Below are 27453 nucleotides of genomic sequence, written 5' to 3' on the forward strand. Positions count from 1 at the left end.
TTCGACCACACGCTGGCAAACACATGCTCATGTACACACAAATCAATAAGTGTGTGCATTTGATGTCAAATAGAACCCTCTCCACACGGCCAGATACAGATGTTCTTTCGTTAGATGTACTTGTGTAACAGGTTTACAGTTCAAGCTTTGGTGCTATTAATAAATGTAATGTTTGTGCTTTGCTGAAAAATGTTGTTGGTTAAGATCTTTGATGATTTGATTTTACTCTATCCCAGGGTGTGAAACTCATTTTTTTCACGGGCCACATTGTAGTTACAGTTTCCCTCAGAGGGCCGGTATGACTGTGAAACCATATAAATGGTTAATCATCTCATCATATTATTACATATACAACCCCAATTTCAATGAAGTTGGGACGTTGTGTTAAACATAAATAAAAACAGAATACAATGATTTTCAAATCATGTTCAACCTATATTTAATTGAGTACACTACAAAGACAAGATATTTAATGTCCAAACTGATAAACTTAATTGTTTTTAGCAAATAATCATTAACTTAGAATGTTATGGTTGTAACATGTTCCAAAAAAGCTGGGACAGGGTCATGTTTACCATTGTGTTACATCAGCTTTTCTTTTAACAACATGATGTAGTGTTTCAACTGTTCAACAGTCCGGGGTCTCCGTTGTCGTATTTTACGCTTCGTAATGCGCCACACATTTTCAATGGGAGACAGGTCTGGACTGCAGGCAGTCACGCTGTTGTAACACGTGCAGAATGTGGTTTGGCATTGTCTTGCTGAAATAAGTCGGGGTGTCCATGAAAAAGACGTTGCCTGGATGGCATCATATGTTTCTCCCAAACCTGTATGTACCTTTCAGCATTAATGGTGCCTTCACATATATGCAAGTTACCCCTGCCATTGGCACTAACACAGCCCCATACCATCACAAATGCTGGCTTTTGAACTTTCCGTCCATAACGGTCCGGATGGTTCTTTTCCTCTTTCGCTCGGAGGACACGACGTCCACAATTTCCCAAAACAATTTGAAATGTGGACTCGTCGCACCACAGAACTCTTTCCCACTTTGCATCAGTCCATCTTAGATGAGCTCGGGCCAAGAGAAGTCGGTGGCGTTTCTGGGTGTTGTTGATAAATGGCTTTTGCTTTGCATAGTAGAGTTTCAAGTTGCAGTTACGGATGTAGCGCCGAACTGTATTTACTGACATTGGTTTCCTGAGCCCATGTGGTGATATCCTTTACAGATTGATGTCGGTTTTTGATGCAGTGCCGCCTGAGGGATCGAAGGTCACGGGCATTCAATGTTGGTTTTCGGCCTTGCCGCTTACATGCAGTGATTTCTCCAGATTCTCTGAACCTTTTGATGATATTATGGACCGTAGATGATGAAATCCCTAAATTCCTTGCAATTGTACGTTGAGGAACATTGTCCTTAAACTGTTCGACTATTTTCTCACGCACTTGTTCATAAAGAGGTGAACCTCGCCCCATCTTTGCTTGTGAATGACTGAGCAATTCAGGGAAGCTCCTTTTATACCCAATCATGGCACCCACCTGTTCCCAATGAGCCTGTTCACCTGTGGGTTGTTCCAAACAGGTGTCTGATGAGCATTCTTCAACTTTCTCAGTCTTTTTTGCCACCTGTCCCAGCTTTTTTGGAACGTGTTGCAGCCATAAAATTCTAAGTTAATGATTATTTGCCGGCGGCACGGTGGCCGACTGGTTATAGCGTCAGCCTCACAGTTCTGAGGACCCGGGTTCAATCCCCGGCCCCGCCTGTGTGGAGTTTGCATGTTCTCCCCGTTTTCTCCGGGCACTCCGGTTTCCTCCCGCATCCCAAAAACATGCATTAATTGGAGACTCTAAATTGCCCGTAGGCATGACTGTGAGCACGAATGGTTGTTTGTTTCTGTGCCCTGCGATTGGCTGGCAACCAGTTCAGGGTGTACCCCGCCTCCTGCCCGATGACAGCTGGGATGGGCTCCAGCACACCCGCGACCCTAGTGAGGAGAAGCGGCTCAGAAAATGGATGGATGGATGATTATTCGCCAAAAACAATAAATGCATATCTTGTCTTTGTAGTGTATTCAATTAAATATAGGTTGAACATGATTTGCAAATCATTGTATACTGTTTTTATTTATGTTTAACACAATGTCCCAACTTCATTGGAATTGGGGTTGTATATGTAATAATATGATGAGATGATTAACCATTTACATGGTTTCACAGTCATACCGGCCCTCTGAGGGAAACTGTAACTACAATGTGGCCCGCGAAAAAAATGAGTTTCACACCTTGGAATAGAGTAAAATCAAATCATCAAAGATCTTAACCAACAACAACACAACAAATTCATGGATAACTAGTTTTGCAATATCTCAATATTATTTATTAAATATGACAATTTAAAATGTTGGTACAGACTTAAGTAAGAATCATGGACGTTGCATGATTTGCTTTCGCGGGCCACATAAAATGATGAGATATGGCCCCCGGGCCTTGTGTTTGACACCTGTGCCGTAGACCATTTCAAGATGAGTGGAGACTCCAGGGAGAGAATTTTTGTGTACCGAGTTTAGTTTAGTTTTTTTAGGAACAGGTTCACAGGGTGTATGTTTGTAACAGTAGTTGAAATCCATCAATGGTATTTCCATTTTCAGTCCTGACAAACGTCTTCTGTCTTCTGGCAGGATGATGAGGTGGTTCTTCAGAGTGTGGCCACCATTCAAAAGGAGCATCGCAAGTTTTGCCTGGCCGCTGAGGGACTTGGGAACCGCTTATGTTACCTGGAACCGACCTCTGAAGCTAAGGTGAGGAATGCGGCAGGCATTTTTCAATGTGACCTACGGGACGGACCCTGGGGGTGAATGTACCCCTAGCTGGATATCTTAAATAAGACCACCAGGTTGATTAAAAACTGCCTAAATGTCAAGTCTAAACTGTTAACAAAAGTGGAAACAAAAGCAGCATTGTTGATCATTCCATTGTTAGTTCAGGGAGGATTATGAGGCGTTACAATTCGACGCACTTTGGTTCTGAGATGGACTGTACCGTAGTGATTCAAACGGTGAGACTCGAAATAGTCTTAATGCAAACCTACAGAATAATGTAACGGGCACTGTAAAGAACTTTCTTTTCTTTGAGGTCAGATAACAGATACAGTTTCCCGTGGTCTGGTGTAGTTGCTGGCAAACAGTTTTCACATTCAGCGCATTCTAGCTCACCTGCATGCAAATGAACCCCGACAATACTGTAGAATGCAACTAAGACAATCACACCCTACCAGATGTAGCTATGTTTGGACAATAAATCACATACAAACTCCAGAAAATGCTGACAGGCCACAAATTACATCAATATAATGCCTCTTCTTTGTAATGTAATTCAATGTTTCTCAACTGAAAGACTATGCTTATAAAATATGTGCCTTGGCTGAGCAAAGCCACACTTATCATACATTTATGAAAAACAAATCTCTCAGAATACCACCAAACAAAAATGTCCCCAAAACTAAAACATTATGCTGAAATAATCTCAAAGTTCATCTCACTTTACTCACAAATTTACAGTACTTACTCAATGTGAAATCTGGGCTTGTTTTGTTGAACACAAACTCTTAGTCTGTGTGAACAGCAACAGGTGGATACATAATTTAATTGAACCTTCTGCCATCTAGTGGAAGAGCATTAAATTGTTCCGCCTCTCACTAGGTGGCTCAATGAATAATAATTTTCAGATCAAATATGTGAAGCACACCTGATGATATGTGAGGTGTTGTGGTGGGTGGGAACAATCATGTTTGGGAAATGCTCAAATTGTAGCACAATTCATTGAGGTTTAAGTAGCAAAGTTATACATACTGCATGACACTTGATATAAGTTCTACAGTACATGTAAATTATGGGTTTGTCATCGGCCCATGTATCATACCATTTTGTGGAAATCATTTTCTGCATAATCCTGCCAACAAATCCTGCATAATCCACACACAACCTCTCGCAATTTGCGGCTGGTTGAGGTCATACGATAGCAGCTCAAAAAGCAAGCGCTAAAATGTGATCAACAGGCCTTCTGCTGAAAAGAAATAACTGGTTGCGCCTTTCTTAGCCTTTAAGCACACATCGTGACAGCCCAAGAAGCTGCACAAATATTTATGTCACTGTTCTTTATGGCGTACTTTCAGCTAATTAGCTAAAGCAGATGTCCTGCTGGGAGGTTTCAAGTTGAAACACACGCCCTCCACTGCGGCAGGTCAGGTTCAGTACTCGGATACGGCGCCTTGGGCTCGGCTCGGACGCAAGCGGCAGCGTTCCATGGGGGCGCTCGTGGATCATGCGGTCGTTGGTTCGCTCGCCAGGTCGGCCACCTAAGCCGCATCAATGCACAAAACTTCAAACTGCAGCTCAAGTTCTTCATTATGTCCTGATATGAAGGAGGATTGCTTTAAAATTGCTTCATTGAAAACCTATTGTTTTGCCCTTTACAGCCGAAGAAGCAGAACAATCCGTCCTGCCGGCCACTTAGCTGTATTACTCAAAGCAAATCCCTTTGTCAGGAGCACTGGAGTGGATGGCGGGTTTGCTGGCAGTCGAAGTTTCTAAATTCATTTTGAGAACACGAGGGCACGCTTCCGAATGAGAGGGCAACACCTGCGGAGCTCCAGGCCATCTGTCACAAACAAGCCGTCCTCACACCTTGCTGCACGAGGACGATGCTTCGGGCATCCGCGGGTGTCATGCGGATGAATGTTGAGGCTCCTGGTGAAAACTGGGCCGCCTGCAGCTGCTTGTAGAAAAATGACCCCAAAAATGTCAAAGTAGCCTCTACCATGGCGAATTTGATTCTTGCGAATGTGAATGCAAAATATGTGGCGTTTTAAAAAATGTCACAGCATTTCATACTCTAATAACATAGCCAGAGTCTGTTGTAGAATCTATACCTGTTTGAATTTTGATGTTTTATCTTCCAACATGAAGCCTATTTAATTAAATTTACCTAGGACGTAGTTCATATTTCAAATGATTGTTGAATTTTGTTGGAACACCCTATGTAATATGTTGGTTGATGACGTTAAACACGGCTACTCATGCTATTAAAATAAGGTGGGTGTCAGACTAGCGCGTGATTGGGCAGGAACGTCTAATTGTTTGGAATTATTTTTGTCAACTTTGAACATGAGGAGATACACCGTGATTTCTTTGAATGAATCACTTTACCCTTTCTAATTTTATCGCGTTTCATCCCCGCTAATCATGAGCAAATGGGCTCTTTAAAAGATCGCTGTGAGCACTTTGCCCCTCCCAGCTGTACACTGTGTTTGCCAGACTGTGGACCAAATATAATAATTGGAAACTAGGGTAAGAATAATGCATACGGAATGTAACTCTGCAGCAGGTTGCGAGTTGTCCGTATTAAAAGGTCCTTGGACACCGCAGGTGCATCAGTCTAATTTTGGGACACAATGGCAGAGCTACGTTTTGCAGTAAGATAGTTGAAGTCTATTGATGTTTACAATTTTTTTTTTAAGACATTTAATTTGCAAGCAAGGCGACTGGTTAGAGCGTCTGCCTCACAGTTCTGAGGACCGGGGTTCAAATCCCGGCGCCGCCTGTGTGGAGTTGGAATGTTCTCCCCGTGCCTGCGTGGGTTTTCTCCGGGAACTCCCACATTCCAAAAACATGCATGGTAGGTTAATTGAAGACTCTAAATTGCCCGAACGTGTGAATGTGAGTGCGAATGGTTGTTTGTTTCTATGTGCCATGCGATTGGCTGGCAACCAGTTCAGGGTGTACCCCGCCTCCTGCTCGATGATGGCTGGGTAGGCTCCAGCACTCCCACGACCCTTGTGGGGATAAGCGGCTCAGAAAATGGATGGATGGATGGATTTGCACGCAGCGTATTGGAAAAGTGGTTAGCTCATCTCCCTCACAGTCCAGAGGGTCATGGATTAGAATCTCGTCTCCGGTCCTCTTGTTTGGCACTGGCATGCTCACCCTGTGCTTGCCTTGTTTTTCTATGGCTTTCGCCCACATTCCAAAAACATGCATGTTAGGTTAATTGAAGACTATAAAATTGTCCATGGGTGTGAATGTGTGAATGGTTATTTTTCTTATGTTCCCTGTGGGTTAGGGTTAAGCTCACCTGCAAACCTGCTGTGGACAAACACTATAGAAAATGGATGAACAAATGGGTTTAATTGGCAACATATTATTTTAAGACATTAAACAAAACTAGAATGGCAGTAGGTTCAACAAATGTGAAAAGAAAGTACCACGGAAAGCCATATTTTTGTTCGTCCATGCTTATGTGACACACAGGCTACTTCTGGTTCACAGAGGATGACGCAAGACTGTAACATTTTTAATTCTGGGGCAGAGGGAACGGTTCCATCTTGATGCAGATGGCAAAGAGACTAAATTAACAAAAGTGGCATGTGTTTGTGGTTTTGTAAAGTTTGGATCTGAACCAAATTTAATGGGTTCTTGCTTGTTCACCTATCTGAAACTGAATGGAAATCTGGAATCGGTATTTTGGTGTAATGATGACAAAATGAGACACTAACCAATGAACAGCAATGAAAACAACGCATCTAACCTCTGCGCTTTCATGCTTGATTGTGGCAATAACCTTTGAATCACATTGATTGTATTGTACCCTGGCTACAAGAAAAAACCATAGATCTCCTCCAGAGCCATGGCAAGCCTGGATCACCTATTACAATCTGACTAATGGCATACCAATAGCATAATTCATGTTGAGCTGCATCCTTCACTATTTTTTAAAGCTTAGACAAGAACGATTACGATATCTCAAGTCTGAACTCTCTGCTTGAGAAGGGTAGAAGTGAATCTTTCTAATAAATAGCTATGACAAAACTGATGACAACTGCAAGAAAAATCTACAGTCAAAATGTGTTTGTGGAAATATATTGCAGCCAGATGATTCATAAGGTATAGCGAAGCTTGTGTATTGGTGTATTTAACAGAGCTCTTCATAATTTTCAGCACCTTGCTGGCAACACACCAGGATGCCCATCACTTTATTAACGAGGGCCATTTCTTGCGCTGCAGTTCTATTAATTACACTTGGGCCCTCTGTCTTGTATGACTTAATTTAGTAAATGATTTGGCCTCTGGTGCATGTTTGTGTTCATTCAATTCAGTTCAACGTGATAGATGAAGATAACGATTGGAAAAAATACACTTTTCTTTCAGCAGATTCTTCAAAGCAAACTTTCAGAGCTTTCACTTCTGAAAAGTGTCTGTTTTTTTCTACAGCCTGCTTCTTCAGCAAATGTTCTTTTCCCTTTGTCTCCTCCACTTCACCATCTCCCTCCCACTGGCTTTCCTTGCTTCCTTCCTGCAGTATGTTCCTCCGGACCTGTGCATTTGTAACTTTGTACTGGAGCAGTCGCTGTCAGTGCGAGCACTGCAGGAGATGCTGGCTAACACTGGACAGAGCAGCGAGGGGGTGAGTATAGTACGTCTCATGCACGCAAACATCCAGAAAGCCTGAATGGGTGGCAACTTGGCATCAGTAACCTTTTGGATGAAATTTGTAACTTCAAACACAAAATGAATCAGCCTTTATGAATTATCATGATTTGGATGACAGTCAGACTACACGGGTGCACACAAAACAGTTTTTTGCGTCACAGAGTAGTGAATGAAACTAACTTCCTTCCAAAAAGAATTTTTGCTACAAGTGAATCATAGAATGTATTACATTGAAAATACAGAACGCTTTTGAGTGCATCTGATGTAGGCCAGCTCCGAGGCTGGGGTGAACTTCTACGCTTCGTTAAAAGTTTAAAATGTTTTTTCAAGGCTGCAAACTTTCCAGAGTGAAACCAAAATGTCAGATCCCGTTACAGCACCGCTTGGGAGATTTTGATCAAAAATCCAACTTGAGCCGTTGACTTAAAACATTTTAAAAAGTGTGTCTGTAAAAATGTGTGTCACCATCTGAGTACTTTCTCAAAACAGGTGTCAAACTTGTTTTCATTGCGGGCCACATTGTGCCATCGGGGGGGGCGGTTGTAACCGTGAAACTACATAAATGTATAACTCGCTAAGGTTGTAACGGATGTTTTGTATGATTGCCGCTGAATTTTGTTATTATCATTTTTACTGCTAGTTTTAAACAGAATTAACCAAGGGAAATTTGTGGTAAGCTTGCACGCAAACGCAAAAAGCATGGTTAAGAAGGAAATAATTGTGTATTATACAGTATGAAGCAATTCTCAATTTTGACTTAAAAAAGTGATTGATGAAGGATGGACATCACCTGAATACTAAATGAATTTATCAGTCATTTTCCAAAGGCTCAGTACATATAGATGATTAGTCCCCTATGGAGTGCTTTAACACAATTAAGGACTGTAACTGAATTCCGAGGAAGGCTGTCACTTTTCATTTTCGGGACCACGTTCCCATATATTGCACAGAGATATCTGAAGTCAATGACAATGAAAGGCCATTTTGGTTCAGGAGCGGAAATGATCAGTGAGTGCCCTGCAGCATCGGTAATCACAGCTCTGAATTTATACAAAGCAGAGTTGGCTCTTTTCTTATCGGCTGCTGTCCAGCTCACTTGGCATGTTTATTAACTCGTCTATTGAGAAGGCGAGATACTGGGAAGCGAGACGGGCTTCCTACTCACGGTAAAATTGTTCCTCTGGTGAGCTTCTTTGGTTTGTAAACCCGTCACATTCTCATACCAAGTCACGCTGCTAAGCTCCAACAGCAACATTTTGTCTGTCGTTTGATCTGAGAGCAGATTCTAAAGCAATTTTGTCCTTACATTATAATTAACAAGTGAGTTATAATGAATGACTTCTCTCCTGGATACACATGGTCGGTGTGCCCCATTTATGATTATCATTATAAGCTGCTACTATAGGACCAGACCCGAGTTATCCAAGAATCTCGAAAAGCTAAAAACAAGACTTGCATGGCTCATTGTGCAGCACAGTTGTAGTGAGATAAACTCAAAACCTCTGTCCCGGGTGAGTCAGGCCTCAACGGAACTTCCATGCACAACAGCCCTTATTATCTTATTTTTGTTTACCCTTGTTGCCTTGTTATTGGCCTGGGTTGCTGGATACCCGCCTCACTGCTGGCAGCTCTCCTTTTGGCAAGAGAACACGATGTTGGCTGGACTACAAACTCTGCTAGTGAGCCTAATAAATCCCATCTCTTTCTCCTTTCCACAATTATGCGCCATTTGTGCCTTTATTGCTGTTGTTGGGTTTTCGTACTCACTCAGCGTTTTTGTTTGTATGATACTAGAGTGGCGACCATGAAAAATGGGGAGGTCCATCGGTTTGTTTTTCCATCTGTGTGTATGAGAGGTGTACCTGACCAACAAGCCAATGGATGTGAAGCCTATGTCTTAACATTGTAGTTTTGGCATGTGTGACATTTATTTTATAACCACACGACAGGCACCTATTTCAGCGAGATACTTAACAGCAGCTAATATGGAATTGTTTTGGCGTATTTACCAAAAACTAAAGCACATTTGGTGTGTGTGTGTTCGGGCTTTCCCTGGGTTGTAAATGTTGTAAAGCCACAGCATAGCTTTCAGTTTTGTGTTTGACCCAGTCAGTCCAGAGACAATGAATTAGCTTGTCATAGATGTCTTGGAACTGTGACTTTCTACTTGAGGCGGATATCCTCTGAGGCTGCTGCATACATCCACCGTTTTGCCTTGGTCTTGAGGTTCACTTTGTTTACAAGAACTTTGAATTAAAATGAGTAGCTAACGCTTTAGGGATGAGGCCTCTAGTGTTATGTAGTGTAAGTTTGTGGCTTGTAACTCGGCTTTTCTCTGAGTCTTGCAAGTATTTGCAAGTCCGCACACAAATAGCGTCCTTCACATTTGTTTACTGCGTAAGATGAGTCCATGTCACATGATCTGTGACCATTAAACTATAGTGTACTTAACTCTCTAGTCGGCTGTACTAATGGCACTCTTCTTCTGTACGTCTACAATGACAATTCTGTTTGTTATTGCAGACGTACAGAATTGAATACAGAATACAGAAATACTGGACAATACAAGGATTAAACAAAGGTTTCAAAGTGAAAATGCAATATAGGGAGACTTTATTTTACTCAGTGCCTCACTGCGTTGGAAATTCTGCAATTTTATAGAACAAAGCATGTAGCAGATCCCTAAGTGTGGAACATTTCTTGGTGCTGCTGCAAGCGATCCACTGTAATGCCACCTGAAGTCAAATCAGCATTTACTGCATAAAGCTGGCAAGTACAGTACATTTTTAGGATATGAGAATCACACCAGCAAATTTCCATTCTCCGGCCATTTGGTGTACTTAGTTTTACTGAGGTAAAGGTACAGTTCTGCAGGTTAGGTTTTGGGGGAAAAAATGGAAACGAAAAGGTTTCGTATTAGTGCAATCATTTACTGTATACATACGTTATTGCTATATCAGTAAGACTTACTTCGCTCATGAAGTTGATTTGAGATAAATAAATAAGTTTGCTGTATACAGTATGCACAAATTTGATATGTCAAAACATGGCCATTAACATAACAATCTACAGTGTCAGTCTCGAAGATGATGCAGAGAGGACTACATTCTTTTTTCCTTTTGATTTGCATGGTCATACATCTGATCCCTTGGTGTTTTTTGAAGATGGGATTCAATCACAGAAAAATAGCTGAAGTTGGAGGAAAGTAATTGCATGCAGTTTCCGCTTTACTGTAAAAGAAACCAATTAAGGAACACTCCGCGCGACTGAAACTTGAATTTGCTCGACACTTGAACTCTCAGCAAATTCAGACTTGAGAAACAATCATTCCTTGAAGATGTGACTTACACCTCACCTCCTCGTCTAAAGCACATACACAGCCCAGCTGGGTACCAAGCTGTATAGGATACAGTACACCGAGAGGGTCACCCAAGCAAAGGTCACCATTCTTGGCAATGATGTGTCAGCACAACAAGCTCGAAATACAGGCTGGCTTGCTGTGCATCCCCCGCCTCCTTCACTCCCAGCTGTTGCCGTATACTCTTCAAGTTTTTAATTTGATGAAACCCTCATCATTGGGTTTGTCAAATATTTGGTTGCCTAAACACAATTTGCTGCCGTCTGTTTGGGTCTCTTTTTGTTCGCCCCCCCAAAAAAAAGAAAAAACAACAACTCTATAAATATAAACAAAAAAGGAGTGGTAACGTAGTGAGAATTGTCCATGTTGTTGTTGTCCAATGTTCATTGGATTCTTTTTTTCTGAATATAAACAAAAATGTCACCTCTACAATACAGTACATGCATTCCATTGGGCAGTAATGTAAAAAGGTAATGATTTTTTTAAACCACTTTAAAATCAACAGTGAAGGGCCTTTTATTTACTTTATGGGTCTATTCAGGCTTCCGTAGAGAACATATTCAAGAACATATTAGTTAAAATGGAGACTTCTTAACAGTATATTCTATTTTTTTCCCCCTCGTGCCACTAGAGCTTGATTAAAAAGGTAAGCAGAAATGTAATTATTTAACCCCAGTGGTGATGGAAAAAAAGGCTCATCTTTTCATTCTTTTTTGGCAAATGTCAATTTCCACTGTGTTATGTCGTGTCTATTGTAGGATAGCTCAATACTGTATTTGTTTGTTCGTGTTGGGTGGTTGTTTGACGAATAGTTCATCATGTTTTTTTCTTTTTTTTTTTTTGCCTAACCTGCTTGCACTTAAATAATGATAATCATACTTTTTTGTTGCTCATTCAGCTGCCGTTCAGTTAGTTTGAGAAATGGACGTTATAGAACAAGCATGATTGTATTTAGAGGTTGGAAAAACCAGGATGGAGATAATCCAGCACTTTTATTTCCTGGCAGGCGGGCCAGGGGGGCGGACATCGGACCCTGCTCTATGGTCACGCCATCCTCCTGCGCCACTCCTTCAGTGGCATGGTGAGTAGCAACGGAATTCAATAGCACAATGTGAAATCGTAACAAACTCCATAAGGTACACTTTCCAATAGAAAGCTGTATCAATCAAAAAGTTAATTGTATCCCTGTATTTTTCAACTGGTGCGACGTAATTGTCAAACACCAAATTCAGGTGCATTGAAATATACCAGTCAATCAAATAATTTAACATTCTTTTATTATTGTGGTTGTATTTTGCCGTCATTTAGAATAGCACCGCATCAAACTGAGAGGTGTTTCCAATAATATTCCCCCCAAAAATGAAACTTCATAAAATGAGCTCTCAGTATGATGCAGTGCTGTTCTCCGCTGCAAATTCAACCACAAAGATAAGAACATGATAAATGAATCTGTGTTCTTGTCATATACAGCATTATTATACTTGTAAAGGGATATATTTTGAATGCGTGTATTGAGTCGTGTCATATTATGTAAATATACAATACCAAACACAGACATACTGCAATTTATATTTTCAATTGGTTTTGTCTTAGTACCTGACCTGTTTGAAGACGTCGAGGTCTCTGACAGACAAGTTGTCATTCGATGTCGGACTACAAGTAGATTCAATAGGTACAGTATAACTGCCTCTTTCTTTTCTCTTCACTTTTACTGCTCTTGCTTAGCTGGTTAAGTTTGACCTTAACGGCAACCTTGCCACAATATATGAACAGAACAGCTTCCTCAAATGATGGTTATTTTTAACGCTCCCTAGAATAGAAAGTTGACCCAAACGCGCGTCGGCCACCAGGGCGTCGCATTTATCAGCTGTCGTACATTCCGACAGCTCGTAATTGCTAATGGAAGCTTGTTTGCGTGAACAGGAGAGGCCTGTTGGTGGACCATCCACCCTGCCTCCAAGCAGAGGTCAGAAGGAGAGAAGGTCCGCATCGGAGATGATCTGATTCTCGTCAGCGTGTCAACAGAACGCTACTTGGTCAGTTGACTCACTCGGGTTCTCCATTGTACTGGTGCAATGTCCACGAATGCTGTATGTCCATCCATTGCTTCACGTTACTTTTGACATGTTTTGTTCTTCTCTTATTGACCCCTCGAGGTTACTCTTTCTTTTGAAATAATTTTTGCAAAAAGCCAAAGAAAAAGCACACTGCAAAGCAAACATCCCTTGATGCTGCTGAATTGAGCTATTGCACAAGTGCCGACATACAACTTGTTGTCAAGTTGCACTTGTACTACCCAAAGATTTTGATATAATTCTGAATTGTGTGACCCCAGGGACGTTAGAGGGTCAATTTTTCTGATTTCTTCTCTCTGAAAATGACCTCAATTAACCTTGTCATATAGTCCAGCTACGTTGAAAGCTTTGTTTTAAGCATTCATTGTTTAGCTATACGGTACAGTGGTACCTTGACTTACGAGTGTTGCGAGCCAAAATTTGAATTACAAGGCAGCTTTAAATATCCCATGCTCGAGTGAAGTGTGGAAAAAAAAAAGAAAAGAAAAAAAAAGGAAAAAAGGAGAGTGGCATTCGAAGATTCACTCAGTCGTTTATTGACTGTCACGCAAATACAAAATGAAAACACTCACAGGGAGCATGGAGAAGACGCTAACACTGAACTAATCGCGTGATGAATGCATGGCCAACTGGAACTGCAGTCGGGGCTGCTGACAACACAGACTAGGCCACGTCAAAACAGACATTTTAGATTGTGTGTGTGTTTTGCTTAATTACACTTTATACAGCCAGTTTATTTCATGACATTTTCTTTTATTAGGATTTTTTTTTAGGGCTGGAACGGATTAATGGCATTTCAAATCACTTCAATAGGGCAAATTTATTTGATATGCAGGTAAATTGGGTTACAAGCTTGGTCATGCAACAAATTAAACTTGGAAGTCAAAGTATCACTGTACTTGCTTGAAAAAGTACCTGTGTATATATGAACACGCCTTGATTATATCACCTGATTGGCCCAGATGAGTCTGGCGTCATGAACGGTTTTAAGCTGCTCTCCATCGTGACTTTTTTCAGCTCTGAGCGCATGAGTTGCTTTGCTGTTGTTTTTTCCCCCAGATCTAAATATTCCCTGTCATCACTTGCAAGTTAACAACTAAATATTGATTTGCCTGTGTGTCTGGAGCTTATGCTGGAGTTGTCTGCTTTGCTTCACTGTCACTGTCTAACTACACAAGCAAGGGGTGACAAGGAGTGTGTAGGGGGCTTAAAAGCTCCTTATCTGTAAAAGAAATCAGATTTCCTTTTAATGTTGTTGTGTCGTTTTTGCACAACTATATTCAATTTACTCCCTGAGTAAAAAGGAGGGAGACTGAGAAAAATTGTTGGAGGCTCGACAGAGGAAGACAAATAGGAAAAAGGTGGTGCGGCGACGTGGCAAGCATACTAAATCGAGCAGCGGTGTATTGTTGTGGCCATTTCGACGGGCAAATGTGCTTTTAATGCAAAGCTGGCAAATGTCCAAACTTGCATGTCCTCCGCTGGGAAATCTCCACAGGATTTGGCTCGAGTGTTTCTTTCGAGGAATGGGGCACTTGAGAGATTTAAAGCAAAAGCAATCAGAGCGCCATTACGGTTTGTGATCGCGCAGGTCGATGTGCAGCCTATGCAGGACAGAAGCTTTTGTATCTTAAATAAAAGAATACATACATGCTTGGAGTTAATTTGATTGATTATGGATCAATCCAAAACTTGATAGTAGGAAAATGGTGCATGTTCGTAAAGTTTATTGTAAATTTGATACAGCCAAACAAGCTATACTTCATTGCTTTGTAATTTAATAGGGGTTCCGCATTTGGCAAAACACGATGAGGCACTTCCTTGCAGTTCAGGTCAATGGCGGAGCCCTACGGCAGGAGACTGGGATAAAGCACCTGTAGCAAATTAAACATCTACAGTGTCTCGTTGTTTTACACAAGATGTCTTTAAGAACAACCAAAGATGACCATATCTGATATCTGTATAAATAAATGATACTCATGTTTAACTTTTGTCCCAAGATGCCAGCGATTTAAAAAAGGAAAAGAAAAAAATATATATCTATATTCTAGCAGGCGGCACGGTGGACGACTGGTTAGAGCGTCAGCCTCACAGTTCTGAGGACCTGGGTTCAATCCCCGGCCCCGCCTGTGTGGAGTTTGCATGTTTCCTCCCACATCCCAAAAACATGCATTCATTGGAGATTCTAAATTGCCCGTAGGCATGACTGTGAGTGCGAATGGTTGGTTGTTTCTATGTGCCCTGCGATTGGCTGGCAACCAGTTCAGGGTGTACCCCGCCTCCTACCCGATGACAGCTGGGATAGGCTCCAGCACGCCTGCGACCCTAGTGAGGAGAAGCGGCTCAGAAAATGGATGGATGGATATTCTTGCAAGTTTGGGTTCAAACCATTATGTCAACAGCTTGTAGTTATTGTAGTTATCGCTGCCCACAAATAATTCAAAGAGGAAGGCAAAAAGGGTAACGTGCTTTTCAAGTTTTATGTTTCTTAATGTGTAATGAACAATTGGAAAGAGGTGATAAAGTTTCAACTAAATGTTGCTAATTCTGCCTCGGTTCAGAATCCTCTCAGCTGCCTGACAGCTCCACTTCTGTAACACTCCTATTTTCACCCTTTTTTTGTGTGTGTTGGCATCTATCCAATTCCTTCTCTCGTTTGTTGCCTACCGGAGGTGGATATTGTGGATAGTTTCAGCAAAGCACCTGAAGCCCAAAGAAACAAGTCAGCAAAAGGCTCCGGGGATGTGCCCATGAGTGCACGACAAATGATCGACACCCCGTCAGCCAAACCTTCTGTCTCTGTTTGGTTGTCTTTCCTCGGCGGTTTCTTAAAAATCCAATTCGAGTTCCACGATTTGGACAGATAGGGATCATTTTTTCACAGATTATTTCCCCAATGTCCTACTGTCAGGTTTATATTGACAGTTTTAATAAATATGACAAAAAGTGTGTGTGTGTGTTTTTTAATCGTAAAATGCCCCTTTAAACTTAGAGCAGTGGTGGTTAACGTATAGCCCGTGGGCCACAAGTGTCCCACTCCATTCTTTAATCTTGCCAACGCTTCATAGTTTATTTGTTATTTATTATTTATTTTTCTCATGATATACTGTAATTTGTTATTGGATTTGTTCTAAATTGTGTAGTAAAAATCATTTTAAGTTTTAAGTAATGTATTAATTAATAATTAATAATAATAAAATTAAGTAATAATCCTACAAAAAAATGAGCATGAATTAATTTATTATTACAATAAACCAATTTACGTAAAATACAAAAATATTAGTGACATAATTTTACAATTTACAATTTGAAAAAAATGAATTCATATATTGATCTGTGTGTACGTGTGTGTGTTGTGTATATATATATATATATACATATATATATATATATATATATATATATATATATATATGTAAATATATATATATATATATTTACATATATATATATCATCTCATCTCATCTCATCTCCAAATGACCTGGTTTATGTGCCTGTTTTCAAATTTGGCCCTTGAGCACAAAAGTTTACCCGCCACTGCCTTAGAGCTCGCACTCAATTTTTCTTCAGGGGAAAATGGAAGTCATTGTTCAGCATGTTCACATTTTGTTGAGCATCCACAAACTTGTAAATCCTGCCCATAGGGAGGCTGGAGCAACTCCAAGTGCGTCTTCGGGAAGGAGTTATTGTTAAGGCATTGCTACTCCGGGAAGCGCTGATGATGCACTGGTTCTTTTTAGCCAGCAGCCCTCTAACACTGTTTGGCAGCACTTGTTGATGGATGCAGAGGTTGCTGTAATATCTTTTCAAATCCCAGCACTGGGATATCCTCTGAGGGGTGTTTGCTGATTCTTTGTGCTTGTCTTTGCTTCCCTACTGTCAACGTTACTATTTTATGCTGGGCCATTCTGTTTTAAACACTGTGGCTTCTCTTCTTGCAGCACCTCTCCATCTCCAATGGCAACATCCAGGTGGATGCGTCGTTCATGCAAACCCTGTGGAACGTCCAGCCAACCTGCTCCTCCAGCAACATGGCTGTAGGCAAGTTTACCTACATATCTTTATATAATGAGATTGTTCTATGATTCCTTGACTATATCTACAGGGTGTTCCCTCCAAAAAATTACATAATTTAAAATAGGAATATTGAGTACATGTCTGAGGCATACAATTAAAAAGGCTTCATGTTGAAAATTTAAATATTGACAAAAAATTCCAAGAACATATTTAGTTTCCTTTAACTATTTTTTTTAATTCAAACAGTTTTTGGAACCACTTTCACTCAGCTTTACAAATGCTCGATATTGCATCACTTGGGACACGACACCTCTTTGATTTTTTTTTTTTGTGTGCCATGCCCATATGGGCTTTCCAATTGGTGTAAAAAAACAAAATGCCTTCTCATTGCAAATGAAAGTCATTTGTCACCATGAAAAAAAAGAAAAAGTAAAATATTAAACTAACCTAAAATTTAAACTTGAGTTTACCATTAAATTTAGTTCGGTTTTATGCATCTTGTTAAAATTTGAGCACATGTAAGCAAGAATTGACTATGTTGTGAGACTACGGAATGATCTCAATTTAATTTTTTTTTAGAACACCCTGTTCTATATATCCCTAATATCAATATCAGGTCTCTCAATTTTCCTTTGTTTCGTTAGGGTACTTGGTTGGTGGTCATGTGATGCGTCTCTGTCGTGGCCATGATGAGAGTTTGACCATCCCTGGAGCAGAAAGGAGTGAGGAGGAGCAGCGGTATTGTGGTCCATTTTAGTACAGTCCCAAATTGTCTGTACAAGATTAGATTTTTTTTTAAGTGCTTTTGTGTAAGACTAATGAGAAATCCCTGACCAACCAAAACTGCTAAGTGGGCAATCGAACAAGATGAATGGGATCGGTTTCTGTAATGTGACGTAGCTTTGTGGCTGTCACAAGACATGAAAATTACAGGATGATAATACATAAGTGATCAATGAGGGTGATACACTCTTCTCATATTATGTAGCTACTATTTTACTATTAGCCCTTCTCTACACTGATGGCCAGAAAGCTACCTGAGAGAGGCATTTTTACCACTCGGCAACCTAGATTTGCCCATTATTTTTCCATTTGTACACATGTACCCGAGTGCAGACTTTAAATTCAGAATCCATATCAAAACAAAACAAACAGAGACAATACAGAAAGAAATAAAGACAAGGCTGAGCAGAAAGTACACTATATGAAAAAAAAAGACTAATTTTACAGTGAAATGTTGCAGGTTAAAAAAATATTGCCTGATTCAATTTCACTTTTGGCGTTGTAATTACTGCTGGAATGTACTGCACTCACCAGTGGAGGTAGATTCTGCAGATTTTTATTCGTCCTTATTTTGCCTTACTCAAAAAAGTAATAAAAATGTTAATTAACAGCAAGTCGTGAGATTGATTAATATGAAGATTTTGTTTTTTTACTGTGTTTTCTAATGCTATTTACCATTTATCTATTCGACTAGTCAAACATGCTAACTATGTCCGCTGTGGGTCGTGAGCATTTCTGCAGTTGGCTCCTAAGGCTACCCGTGAAGTGTGTTTTACAATAAATATCTCAATATCTTAATTAAACTACTGTATGTTGCAGCCATTACCTTAAGGCCAAATTATTACATTAAGCCTTTGCATGATATTGAACTTTACGTAAAAATAAATAAATAAATAAATAAAAATTTTAAAAAACAGACCTCATGCACACATTTGGAAACGCCACCATCATTAATCCCCCAAGAATGTGTAAATTGCTTTTAATCTATTTTATTTTCATGTCAGATTTTTGAGAAGTGTGTCATTGAATTGCCACTGTGACATAATAGTGGAACCTCTATGTGGTTCCAGGATAGTCAACTATGAGGCCGGTAAGGGAGTGTCAAAAGCCCGCTCCCTGTGGAGACTGGAGCCTCTGAGGATCAGGTGGGTTGAACTTCTACATACCTGACTACATACTGTAAGCATGCACCCAATCAGCGTGACTAACATCACACCCACAGAATAAAAACATCTCCGAAATTTCAAGAGTTGGTTTCTTGTCGGCGGCACGGTGGACGACTGGTTGGAGTGTCTGCCTCGCAGTTCTGAGGACCGGGGTTCGGTCCCCGGCCCTGCCTGTGTGGAGTTTGCATGTTCTCCCCGTGCCTGCATGGGTTTTCTCCGGGCACTCCGGTTTCCTCCCACATCCCAAAAAAAAACATGCATGGTAGGTTAATTGACCACTCTAAATTGCCCGTAGGTGTGAATGTGAGTGCAAATGGTTGTTTGTTTGTATGTGCCCTGCGATTGGCTGGCAACCAGTTCAGGGTGTAACCCGCCACCTTCCCGATGGGATAGGCTCCAGCACGCCCGCGACCCTAGTGAGGAGAAGCGGCTCAGAAAATGGATGGATGGTTTCTCGTCATACTGTATATACAGTATAGATGTATATATATAGAGAGAGAGAGAGAGAGACAGACAGAGAGACAGAGAGAGAGAGACAGAGAGAGAGAGAGAGAGAGAGAGATAGACTCCTTTTCCTTTGAGCTGTCAAAACCAATTATTGCTCCTCCAGAGGACCCTGTTGACATCTCTTTCAATCTTCTCCCCCCCTCTCTCTTTTCACCTCTTCCTTCACCTGTCCACCCACGCAATTTGCCTCTGATCACATCTGGCGATTCTCACTGGGGTTGTCTGTCAGAGTTTGTTCTGTTACCCTGTGCATTCTTCAATTAGAAGGGATTTCTACAGTTAACGCAGCACTGCCTTGAGCTATTGTAAATGCAAGTGCTGGAAAAGCATGCCGCACCACTCATGCCAGAGTAGCATCTGCTCCATTTGCACACTGATTGAGGAGTATCTGCAACATTTGCACAATCAACATTGTCCCAGAATATCGCACTACTCGCTTGAAGTCTTGGCGCCCTTTGCACAATGGTCATTGCAGCGGACTATTGCAATATTAGTCTTTTGAACTGCTCTAAGTGCTAGAGGACTCTGCATCTTTTTGCACAATTGTCAAAAAAAAACAAAAAACATTGTATCGGCATTACCAGATACCGAGCAACCCTTTATTGCTCAAGAGCGACTCCAACTACTGGAGACAAATTCCTTATGTGTTTTTTGGACATACTTGGCAAATAAAGATGATTCTGATTCTGATTCTGAGATATAGTAAGCTGCTGGTCTAGTATTAATTTATTCTGAAAATATAAAAACTTGTGATGCGTGGTGCCTTCAGCTGGAGCGGAAGCCACATTCGCTGGGGTCAGGCCTTCCGACTACGCCACCTCTCCACCGGCCATTACCTGGCCCTGACTGAGGACCGGGGACTGATCCTACAGGACAGGGAGAGGTCCGACACCACTGCCGCCTCCTTCTGCTTCAGACCCTCCAAGGTCAGTGCTCAGTCACTTACCACATTAGTACAATTTAGACATCACTTTATAGAACCTGAGAGTTGTTAAGTGTTTGCAAAGCCCAGTGTCGTCATTGTACCTTTAGGAGTGGCACTGCTTGTGAGACAAAGATATGGCTTTTTGTTCCCTCGACACTTTCCATGGCTAAGAAACATGCTCTATACATTGCATATCCACATTTTTAGTCCTGGAAAAGGTGCAGTTACCGCAGTTATAATGAACCCTGTGGACCAAATCCCAATTTCTGCAATGTCTTTCCATTGTCAAAAGCTGTTAAGCACACTAAACTAACCATTTTCACTTCTGAGGTCCATTGACGTCGACTGTGACTTTACAAAGGGTGTCCACGGAGCCTTAAACGGAACCTCAAACTGTCTTAAATTTGAGTTTCCAAAATGAAAGCCGAATGGGCCACAGACAAAATAAATGTTGTGGTTTTATATGGCAATTTTTGTGTGATACTGTTTTGACATTTTTATGAAAAATAGATATATGAATTTACAGAACCACCAAACACGACTAGTCAATTTAATGAATGAGAAGTCTTCAATTTGATCAAAGTGGCTGGAAAAAAAAAACATTGTAAAAAGTCTTAACTGTGACTTCTGAAAGCCTGCAGATACACTGACAAAAAAACAGTGGTGCAGTCAGAGTCCAACTTTGTTTTTATACCTGGTCCCTATAGAGCTAATTATTGGACTTGAAAGTAAAAGTTTGTACCTTTTCCAGAACCCCCCCCCCCCCCCCCCCCCAAAAATGTTGAGATTACAAAAGTAGTACCTTTGAAGGTACCACCCCAGTGGCAAGCCATTGCTTCCTAAAAATACTATTATTTATTTTTTTCATAAGGCTCTCCAAATTTTAAGTGTATTGAAAGCTGCTAAAGGCCCATTCTTTTTTTCTTCGAGAATATTATAGTCATCGTTTGGAGAGAAATATGCATCCTATTTTGGTCTACTGACTGGAGTGAATCTAAATATCTTCCGCAGACTTCATTAAAGACTTCTTAAGAGATTCTGTAATCTCCTAATGAGCTCATCAACTGCCATCTTTTTTTTTTTCTGTCCTTATAACTGCTGAGCAGACAACACTTGTCTAATGGTAATTGGCTGACTTACAGCCTTTTACCATTAGTGGGTCAGGACAAATCCACTCCTAATCTAAATAAAAATCCACATTAGAATAATAATAAAAAAGATCTATAAGCACGTAAGTCAGCAAGATTATGGATGTTGGGCTCTTTATTCCTTTATTGTGCTTTTCCCATACTCCTTTTTTTGCCCTTGCTCAGGGGTCCATGCAATTGTTGTAAAATAAAGTTGCCCTTCTAGTTATAACCTTGAGAACAAATCACATAACAAAGTCCAATTTAAAGGAAAAAAAAAAAGGTCAATGAAGTTCAGACTTTTGCGTTTTACTTTGTAACATAGAGTTGCTGAACCTCAAAAGGTCAGTCAGTGTCTTTCTGTGTTCAGCATTGGTTTTAATGTGTCCAATGTGTGTGTATACTATACCATTTACTGCTTTCTCATACATATTTAAACAGGAAAAGGGGGAGTCGGGCCCAAAGCGAGACGTTGACGGCATGGGTGTGCCAGAGATCAAATATGGCGATTCTGTCTGCTTCGTCATGCATGTGGCAACTGGACTGTGGCTGTCTTACCAAGCGCCTGATGCCAAATCGTCTCGTCTTGGACCCGTGAAAAGAAGGGTAAACACACGTCACACTGGGTTTTCACCACACCAAATTGTAAACTTTATAAAACTCTTCTTGCAAGACCAGCCGATCATTTATTTTCAAGTTACATATGATGGAACCTCCAATGCCTTTTAGGTAGTCCAACTGGGAGTCGACCAAAATCTTTAAAAGATATGCTTCACTTCTTATTAAAGTTTTGATTAATTCATTGTTTTGCCGTTTTAACATTTTACTGTAGTGAACTTCTTTTACATTTAGGATCTGCGATGCAAATTACCTTCCTAGTAGCATAGGTCATTAAGATAGAGTTTCTTATTGATATTAAGAATGGTTAATGGTTAATTTTTTTTAACTTTTAGGAATTTTAAGAATTAAAAAAAACCTGTACTGTTCAAAGTTGTAGGATCCCGATGGAACAGATGATTTTCTTCTTATTAATTCTTATTATTCTATTTCCTCTGGGATTTTTTTTTCTTTTCCAAATACGATCAAGCTGGAGATGGACCAACTTCTCAGAATAAAATACATTCAACCTTAGAGGTTCCACTGTACAACTGGACTACCCTTTTGAACAGTATCATATTACTATGGTGATAGTATGCTCATATTACATCTTACTTTACTATCAAATTTCAATGCTCCCAGTTTTAAAGTCCATATGCACATTGAAACATATCCACCCTGTCAACCTAATGTGTTACTGTATATCCCAAATTATATTCCTGTGCAAATGCTATGTTATATTCCACCCTATTTTTCACAGCAATACACACTGGACGCTAACGCGACCCACACTCACCCCCGCCAGACTCTCGGCTGACGTGAGACAGCAGCTTAGCTAAAATGTTATAAAAGGCTCCACAGTTTTCCAGAGTTTGTTAGTGTGACACGAGGAATGCTGGTCACCACTGGGCACTCACCCAGGAACATCAAACATCTCCCTATGCTGTTGCGTGGCAGTCCCTGTAGTCTCCTTACATGGTGGGCCGTGGGGGATTAGGGAAACCACGGTCAATTTACACCAACCTACCCTTCTTGATTTTAGTGTTTGATTACAGTGAGTCAACTAAGAGCCCCACCCACAAAGATGGGCATCCAGAGAATGCATACCTCCCCGAAGGTCTTACAACTGCGAATAGTATAGTGCTCTAATTCTATCAATGTATACTTACTATGGCATGCAAAAGTGGCTGTAGATTAGACTTGGTGATTAGTGAAAACATATGTCGAACATGTGCTGCTGATATACAGTATATATGATTTTATTATTAATAGTTTTTGCTAGTATGCCTATTATGAAACACTTAAGACACCCATTTAAATGGCATGCAAAAAAAGCTGTAACAGCAAGTGTTAACAAAGCAATACTTGCAATGTATCAGCATTGTTAAAAGTGAAGATGAAAAGCAATTTTGAGACCGATTCTAGCAAGTCACATGAACTCCACGCACATCGTTTGCTTTAACGGGGCAGATAAAATAATGTGTTGGGCCTTGGGTTTGACACCTGTGGTCTAAATACTATGTTTCCTAACATAGGCCTGCCTGCATTCTGAAGGCCACATGGATGACGGCCTGACTCTCCAGCGCTGTCAGCATGAGGAGTCTCAAGCTGCTCGCAACATCCGCAATACAACGTTCCTCTTCACCAACTTCATCAAGTAAGGACTAATGACGTAGCTTTCTGGGAGTTGGAGCACCTCGGTTAGGGATGAGCAACTTAAATGATTGAGGGGACCACAATTTTTGGTAACCGAACCAAATGTATGACAAAAATTCAATTTTAAATAATGACAAAATATCTGCATGTCAGTTTTTTTCTTGGACCAATGTACATTACAGTATCTTAATATATTTCCTGCTCAAATACTTGCATGAAAGATCTACACTTCAACAACAAAGGGTTTGAAGCAAACAAAAAAATAACCACATACTCTGATTTTTTTTTTCAGTGCAAAGGACTCTCTTACATAAAAATTACCATTCAAAGATGGCAAAAAAAACGGACAGCAAACGGACATTAAGTACAAGAACTCATTTTGTGCATTTTTTTCCCGCAAACATCAAGTCATTCAAAATTTTAATGTTACACTACGTTTGTCCTGCATGACATTCAAAGTCCCCAAATCATTAGGCCTACTCACTTTGTATATGGCAATTCCTCGGCTTTGTTGAAGGAGCTCTGGTGGGTCTCCCCTATCCTGCCACCATACGCATTAGCAACACTATTAACGGCATTAAATATGTCCATGATTTTGGAGGACACAAATTTCATTTGCTCCTCATGCACTATAAATGAACTGTCAACAGTTGTTGTGAAGAAAAACATTGCTGTTTTGTGTACTTTTGATTTGAGAGCGGCAACGACAGCAGCCTTTGACAGCTGCAATATACTTCTTGTGTTTAACTTCGGTTCCCAGCCTGCATTACGCCATGCAATGGTGAACCTTCGCCGTAACAACAATGTTAATCATTAGCGTTCATGTGTGTTTGTTACCCATAGTGCGTTGAATGTGTCTCTTATTTAACTGTCAGGTTACATTTATTTTGCACTTTGTTTTCATCTAAACCTGACTGTGGGTTGAATGCAATACAGTAACCTCCTGGTCAGTTCCATTGTATGCAAAGCTAAGCGTTACCTGGCGCCTCACCAGTTATACAAGATGCTATCATGCTGTATACGGTAATTATACGATAAAGCCTTCTCCGTCTTCTCCGATTTAAAAGAGCGTCCGTTTGCCTTGTGCGACTCATCAGCGCCACAAAATCATTCATGGCTGACAGCATCTCTAAGCAGGTACATAGGCTTGCCTTTAAATTTGTTGAACATACAAACTGCTTCCTATTCTTCTTCTCTAATGAAGAACACCCAGTGGAAGCGCTTCTAAGCACAGTCTGCCATCTGGTGGCGCATAGTGTTATTACAGCTTAAAAGTGATCAGGTATGGTAGAGGAAACATGTTTATAATTTTCAGAAATGTATTGAGGGGCCACTCCGATTGCGGGTGCGGGCCGCCCGTTGCCCATCCCTACCCCATACCTAGGTGCTACAACTCATGACAAAAGACTTCTGTACCCTTCTATCGTCTCTAAAGGGCTTTGGACAGCACCACGGTAGCTGTGTCTACGGAGGTGGCCGGCTACATAGAGGAGGTGCTGCAGACGCTGAATGACCTGATCCAGTACTTCAAGCAGCCCAACTCTGAGCTGGAGCACGAGGAGAAGCAATGTCTCCTGCGTTCGCTCATCAAACGTCAGGACCTGTTCAAAGAGGAGGTGAAGGGGCCCCTATTGGGGCTCGACTTGATTACGCAATGCGTCGTACAACGTTAATGTCTCTCTGTTCACTGTGATTGCAGGGCAATAACATTAGGCACACCTTTTAATTCACCTTCAAGCAAAATACTGCTATATATACTATATACTGTTCTCACTGTAGTTCTATACTGCTCCAACCCACAGTAATTCCAATTTTGTTGAATTAATACCTAAATGGCAGTGTCCATTTTATTAGCGCTCATCAGATGTGCGTAGAGGTAAAAGTAAAAGTACTTGCACTCTGTACTTAAGAAGAAGTACTGTATAGATACTCTGGTAAAAGTAGAATTTATGATTCAACTCCCTTACTTAATTATTCGTTAAAAAGTACAGACTGAAATGTACTTAAATACAAATGTATCCATCGATTTCCTATTTCAGCTGACTTTGGTCTTGTAGCTGACAAGATCAAGAATGTCTTTTAAACAAGGACCCAAGATTTAGATCAGTAAAACTCAACTACAGTTGACTTTGACTCTCTATTTATTTATTGACTTTTAACGTCGTGTCGTCATCCGTGCTGGTTGAAAAATGTAAGGAGCCTTTTTGTGACGGCATAAGAAGTAGAAGGTACAGATGTGTGTTTTCAAATGTAGGGCGTAAAAGTAAAGTCATCAGAAAAATAAACAAGTACATACACCTGAAAATTCGACTTAAGAATAATAACAAAGTATTTGTACTTCCCACTATTGAATGTGCAGGTGTGCCTAATGAGGTGCCCAGTGAGTGTATGTGTGCAATAAGTCTTTAATTTTAGGATTATGGTCTTCAAAGTGATTAGGCGGAAGATCATTTCCATCATGTCCACTATGTTTTTTTTGGCTCCAGTACAAACAGTGATTTAATACCAAAAAACGACACTAATGAAAGAAAAGCCAAACGTTATTCTTATTCAATTGATTATGGATTAATCATGGCTCTGGTCATGCTTTTGTTCCCAGGGCATGCTCACCCTCCTGTCAAAATGCATTGACCGGATGAACCTCTACAACAGCGCCGCCCACTTTGGTGAGATGGCTGGGGAGGAGGCGGGGGCAGCATGGAAGGACATCCTCAACCTCCTTTATGAGCTCCTGGGTAAGTGAACCCGAGTGATGGATCTCTCAGCATCATCATCTGTCGACCCTGGCTAGACATGCATAATTCATCTTCCTCTGGCGCATTCGTCCTTTTAACTTTTCACACGCTCACTTTTTTTTTTTTTGTGTTGCCTGTTGCACTCTCCGTTTGCTTCACCTCCATGTCCTTCGTCACTGTACAGCATGTCTGCATTTAGGTCACATTCCTTTCTGAGAGCACTGAGCATATGAAGCAGTCTTTTGCATTTTGGAGCAGCAAATTAATGCCACTGACAAAATGCCAGCTATCACAGGTGCTGACATTAGCCTCCTCTCGTGGGGTCTGTAATGAGTGCTGAATGCTAACCCTAAGAAGTTCTTCTTAGGACAACTCTGTCTTAGCTCATTTGTTTCGCTGTCATTGTTTATCAGTTTATTTTTGAAAGGGGACAATGCAATTTCATAAAACGCATGAAGTCCACATGGTTGAAAAAGCCAGAATTAGCCAGAAGGCTAGTTTTCATCTGTAGCCCCCTGGCCATGATGTAAAAAAGCAATAAATTAACATTAATCAACATCTTCCCACCCTCAGTTCTCCTTGACTGCCCTTGCATTCATCACCATGGCGTCACCATCTTGCACCTGCACACAAATATACAAATACAGCGCAGCCTACTGGCACTGCATACACTGAGAATTATTGTCTGCAAGCATATGTCAGTTTTATTCGGAAGATGTTCTCAGTTTGTACGTTTACAGAGGGATTAACATTGCCCCAAAGTCCTACTGTATGGTGATGATTACGTTTACTAACTGAGCAAAACAAAATCCAGCTTTTTATTTCTATGTGAAACATTTTTGTGTAAGTGAGAGTCATAAATTTTGCGCATGCGTGTGATTGGCTCTGCCATGCAATAAGTCTTGCCCACAATCAGTGAGTCACGGTTCAGTTGGCTCCCAGATGAACTGGCTCCCAAATCCAAAAGACTTTAATGTTTAAGATCATCGAACAAATGTAAATATCAGACAAATATAACGCAA

The 27453-nt window shown here is 40.7% G+C and overlaps 1 protein-coding gene across 2 annotated transcripts in view; it reads left to right on the plus strand.

Annotated features, from left to right (window-relative positions):
- Positions 1-27453, plus strand: part of ryr3 (ryanodine receptor 3) — a 103769-nt gene that overhangs the window by 14852 nt on the left and 61464 nt on the right. For both annotated transcript variants that reach the window (XM_061753089.1, XM_061753090.1), the window contains exons 2-14: positions 2679-2798; positions 7354-7458; positions 11849-11923; positions 12436-12514; positions 12766-12878; positions 16860-16959; positions 17580-17673; positions 18789-18863; positions 20161-20317; positions 21885-22049; positions 23576-23697; positions 25132-25312; positions 26296-26431. In XM_061753089.1, coding sequence (XP_061609073.1) covers positions 2679-2798; positions 7354-7458; positions 11849-11923; positions 12436-12514; positions 12766-12878; positions 16860-16959; positions 17580-17673; positions 18789-18863; positions 20161-20317; positions 21885-22049; positions 23576-23697; positions 25132-25312; positions 26296-26431 — 1522 coding nt within the window. The remainder of the gene's footprint in view (positions 1-2678; positions 2799-7353; positions 7459-11848; positions 11924-12435; positions 12515-12765; positions 12879-16859; positions 16960-17579; positions 17674-18788; positions 18864-20160; positions 20318-21884; positions 22050-23575; positions 23698-25131; positions 25313-26295; positions 26432-27453) is intronic.

Source organism: Phyllopteryx taeniolatus, chromosome 18, assembly GCF_024500385.1.
Source record: "Phyllopteryx taeniolatus isolate TA_2022b chromosome 18, UOR_Ptae_1.2, whole genome shotgun sequence".
In the NCBI taxonomy this organism is placed as follows: Eukaryota; Metazoa; Chordata; class Actinopteri; order Syngnathiformes; family Syngnathidae; genus Phyllopteryx; species Phyllopteryx taeniolatus.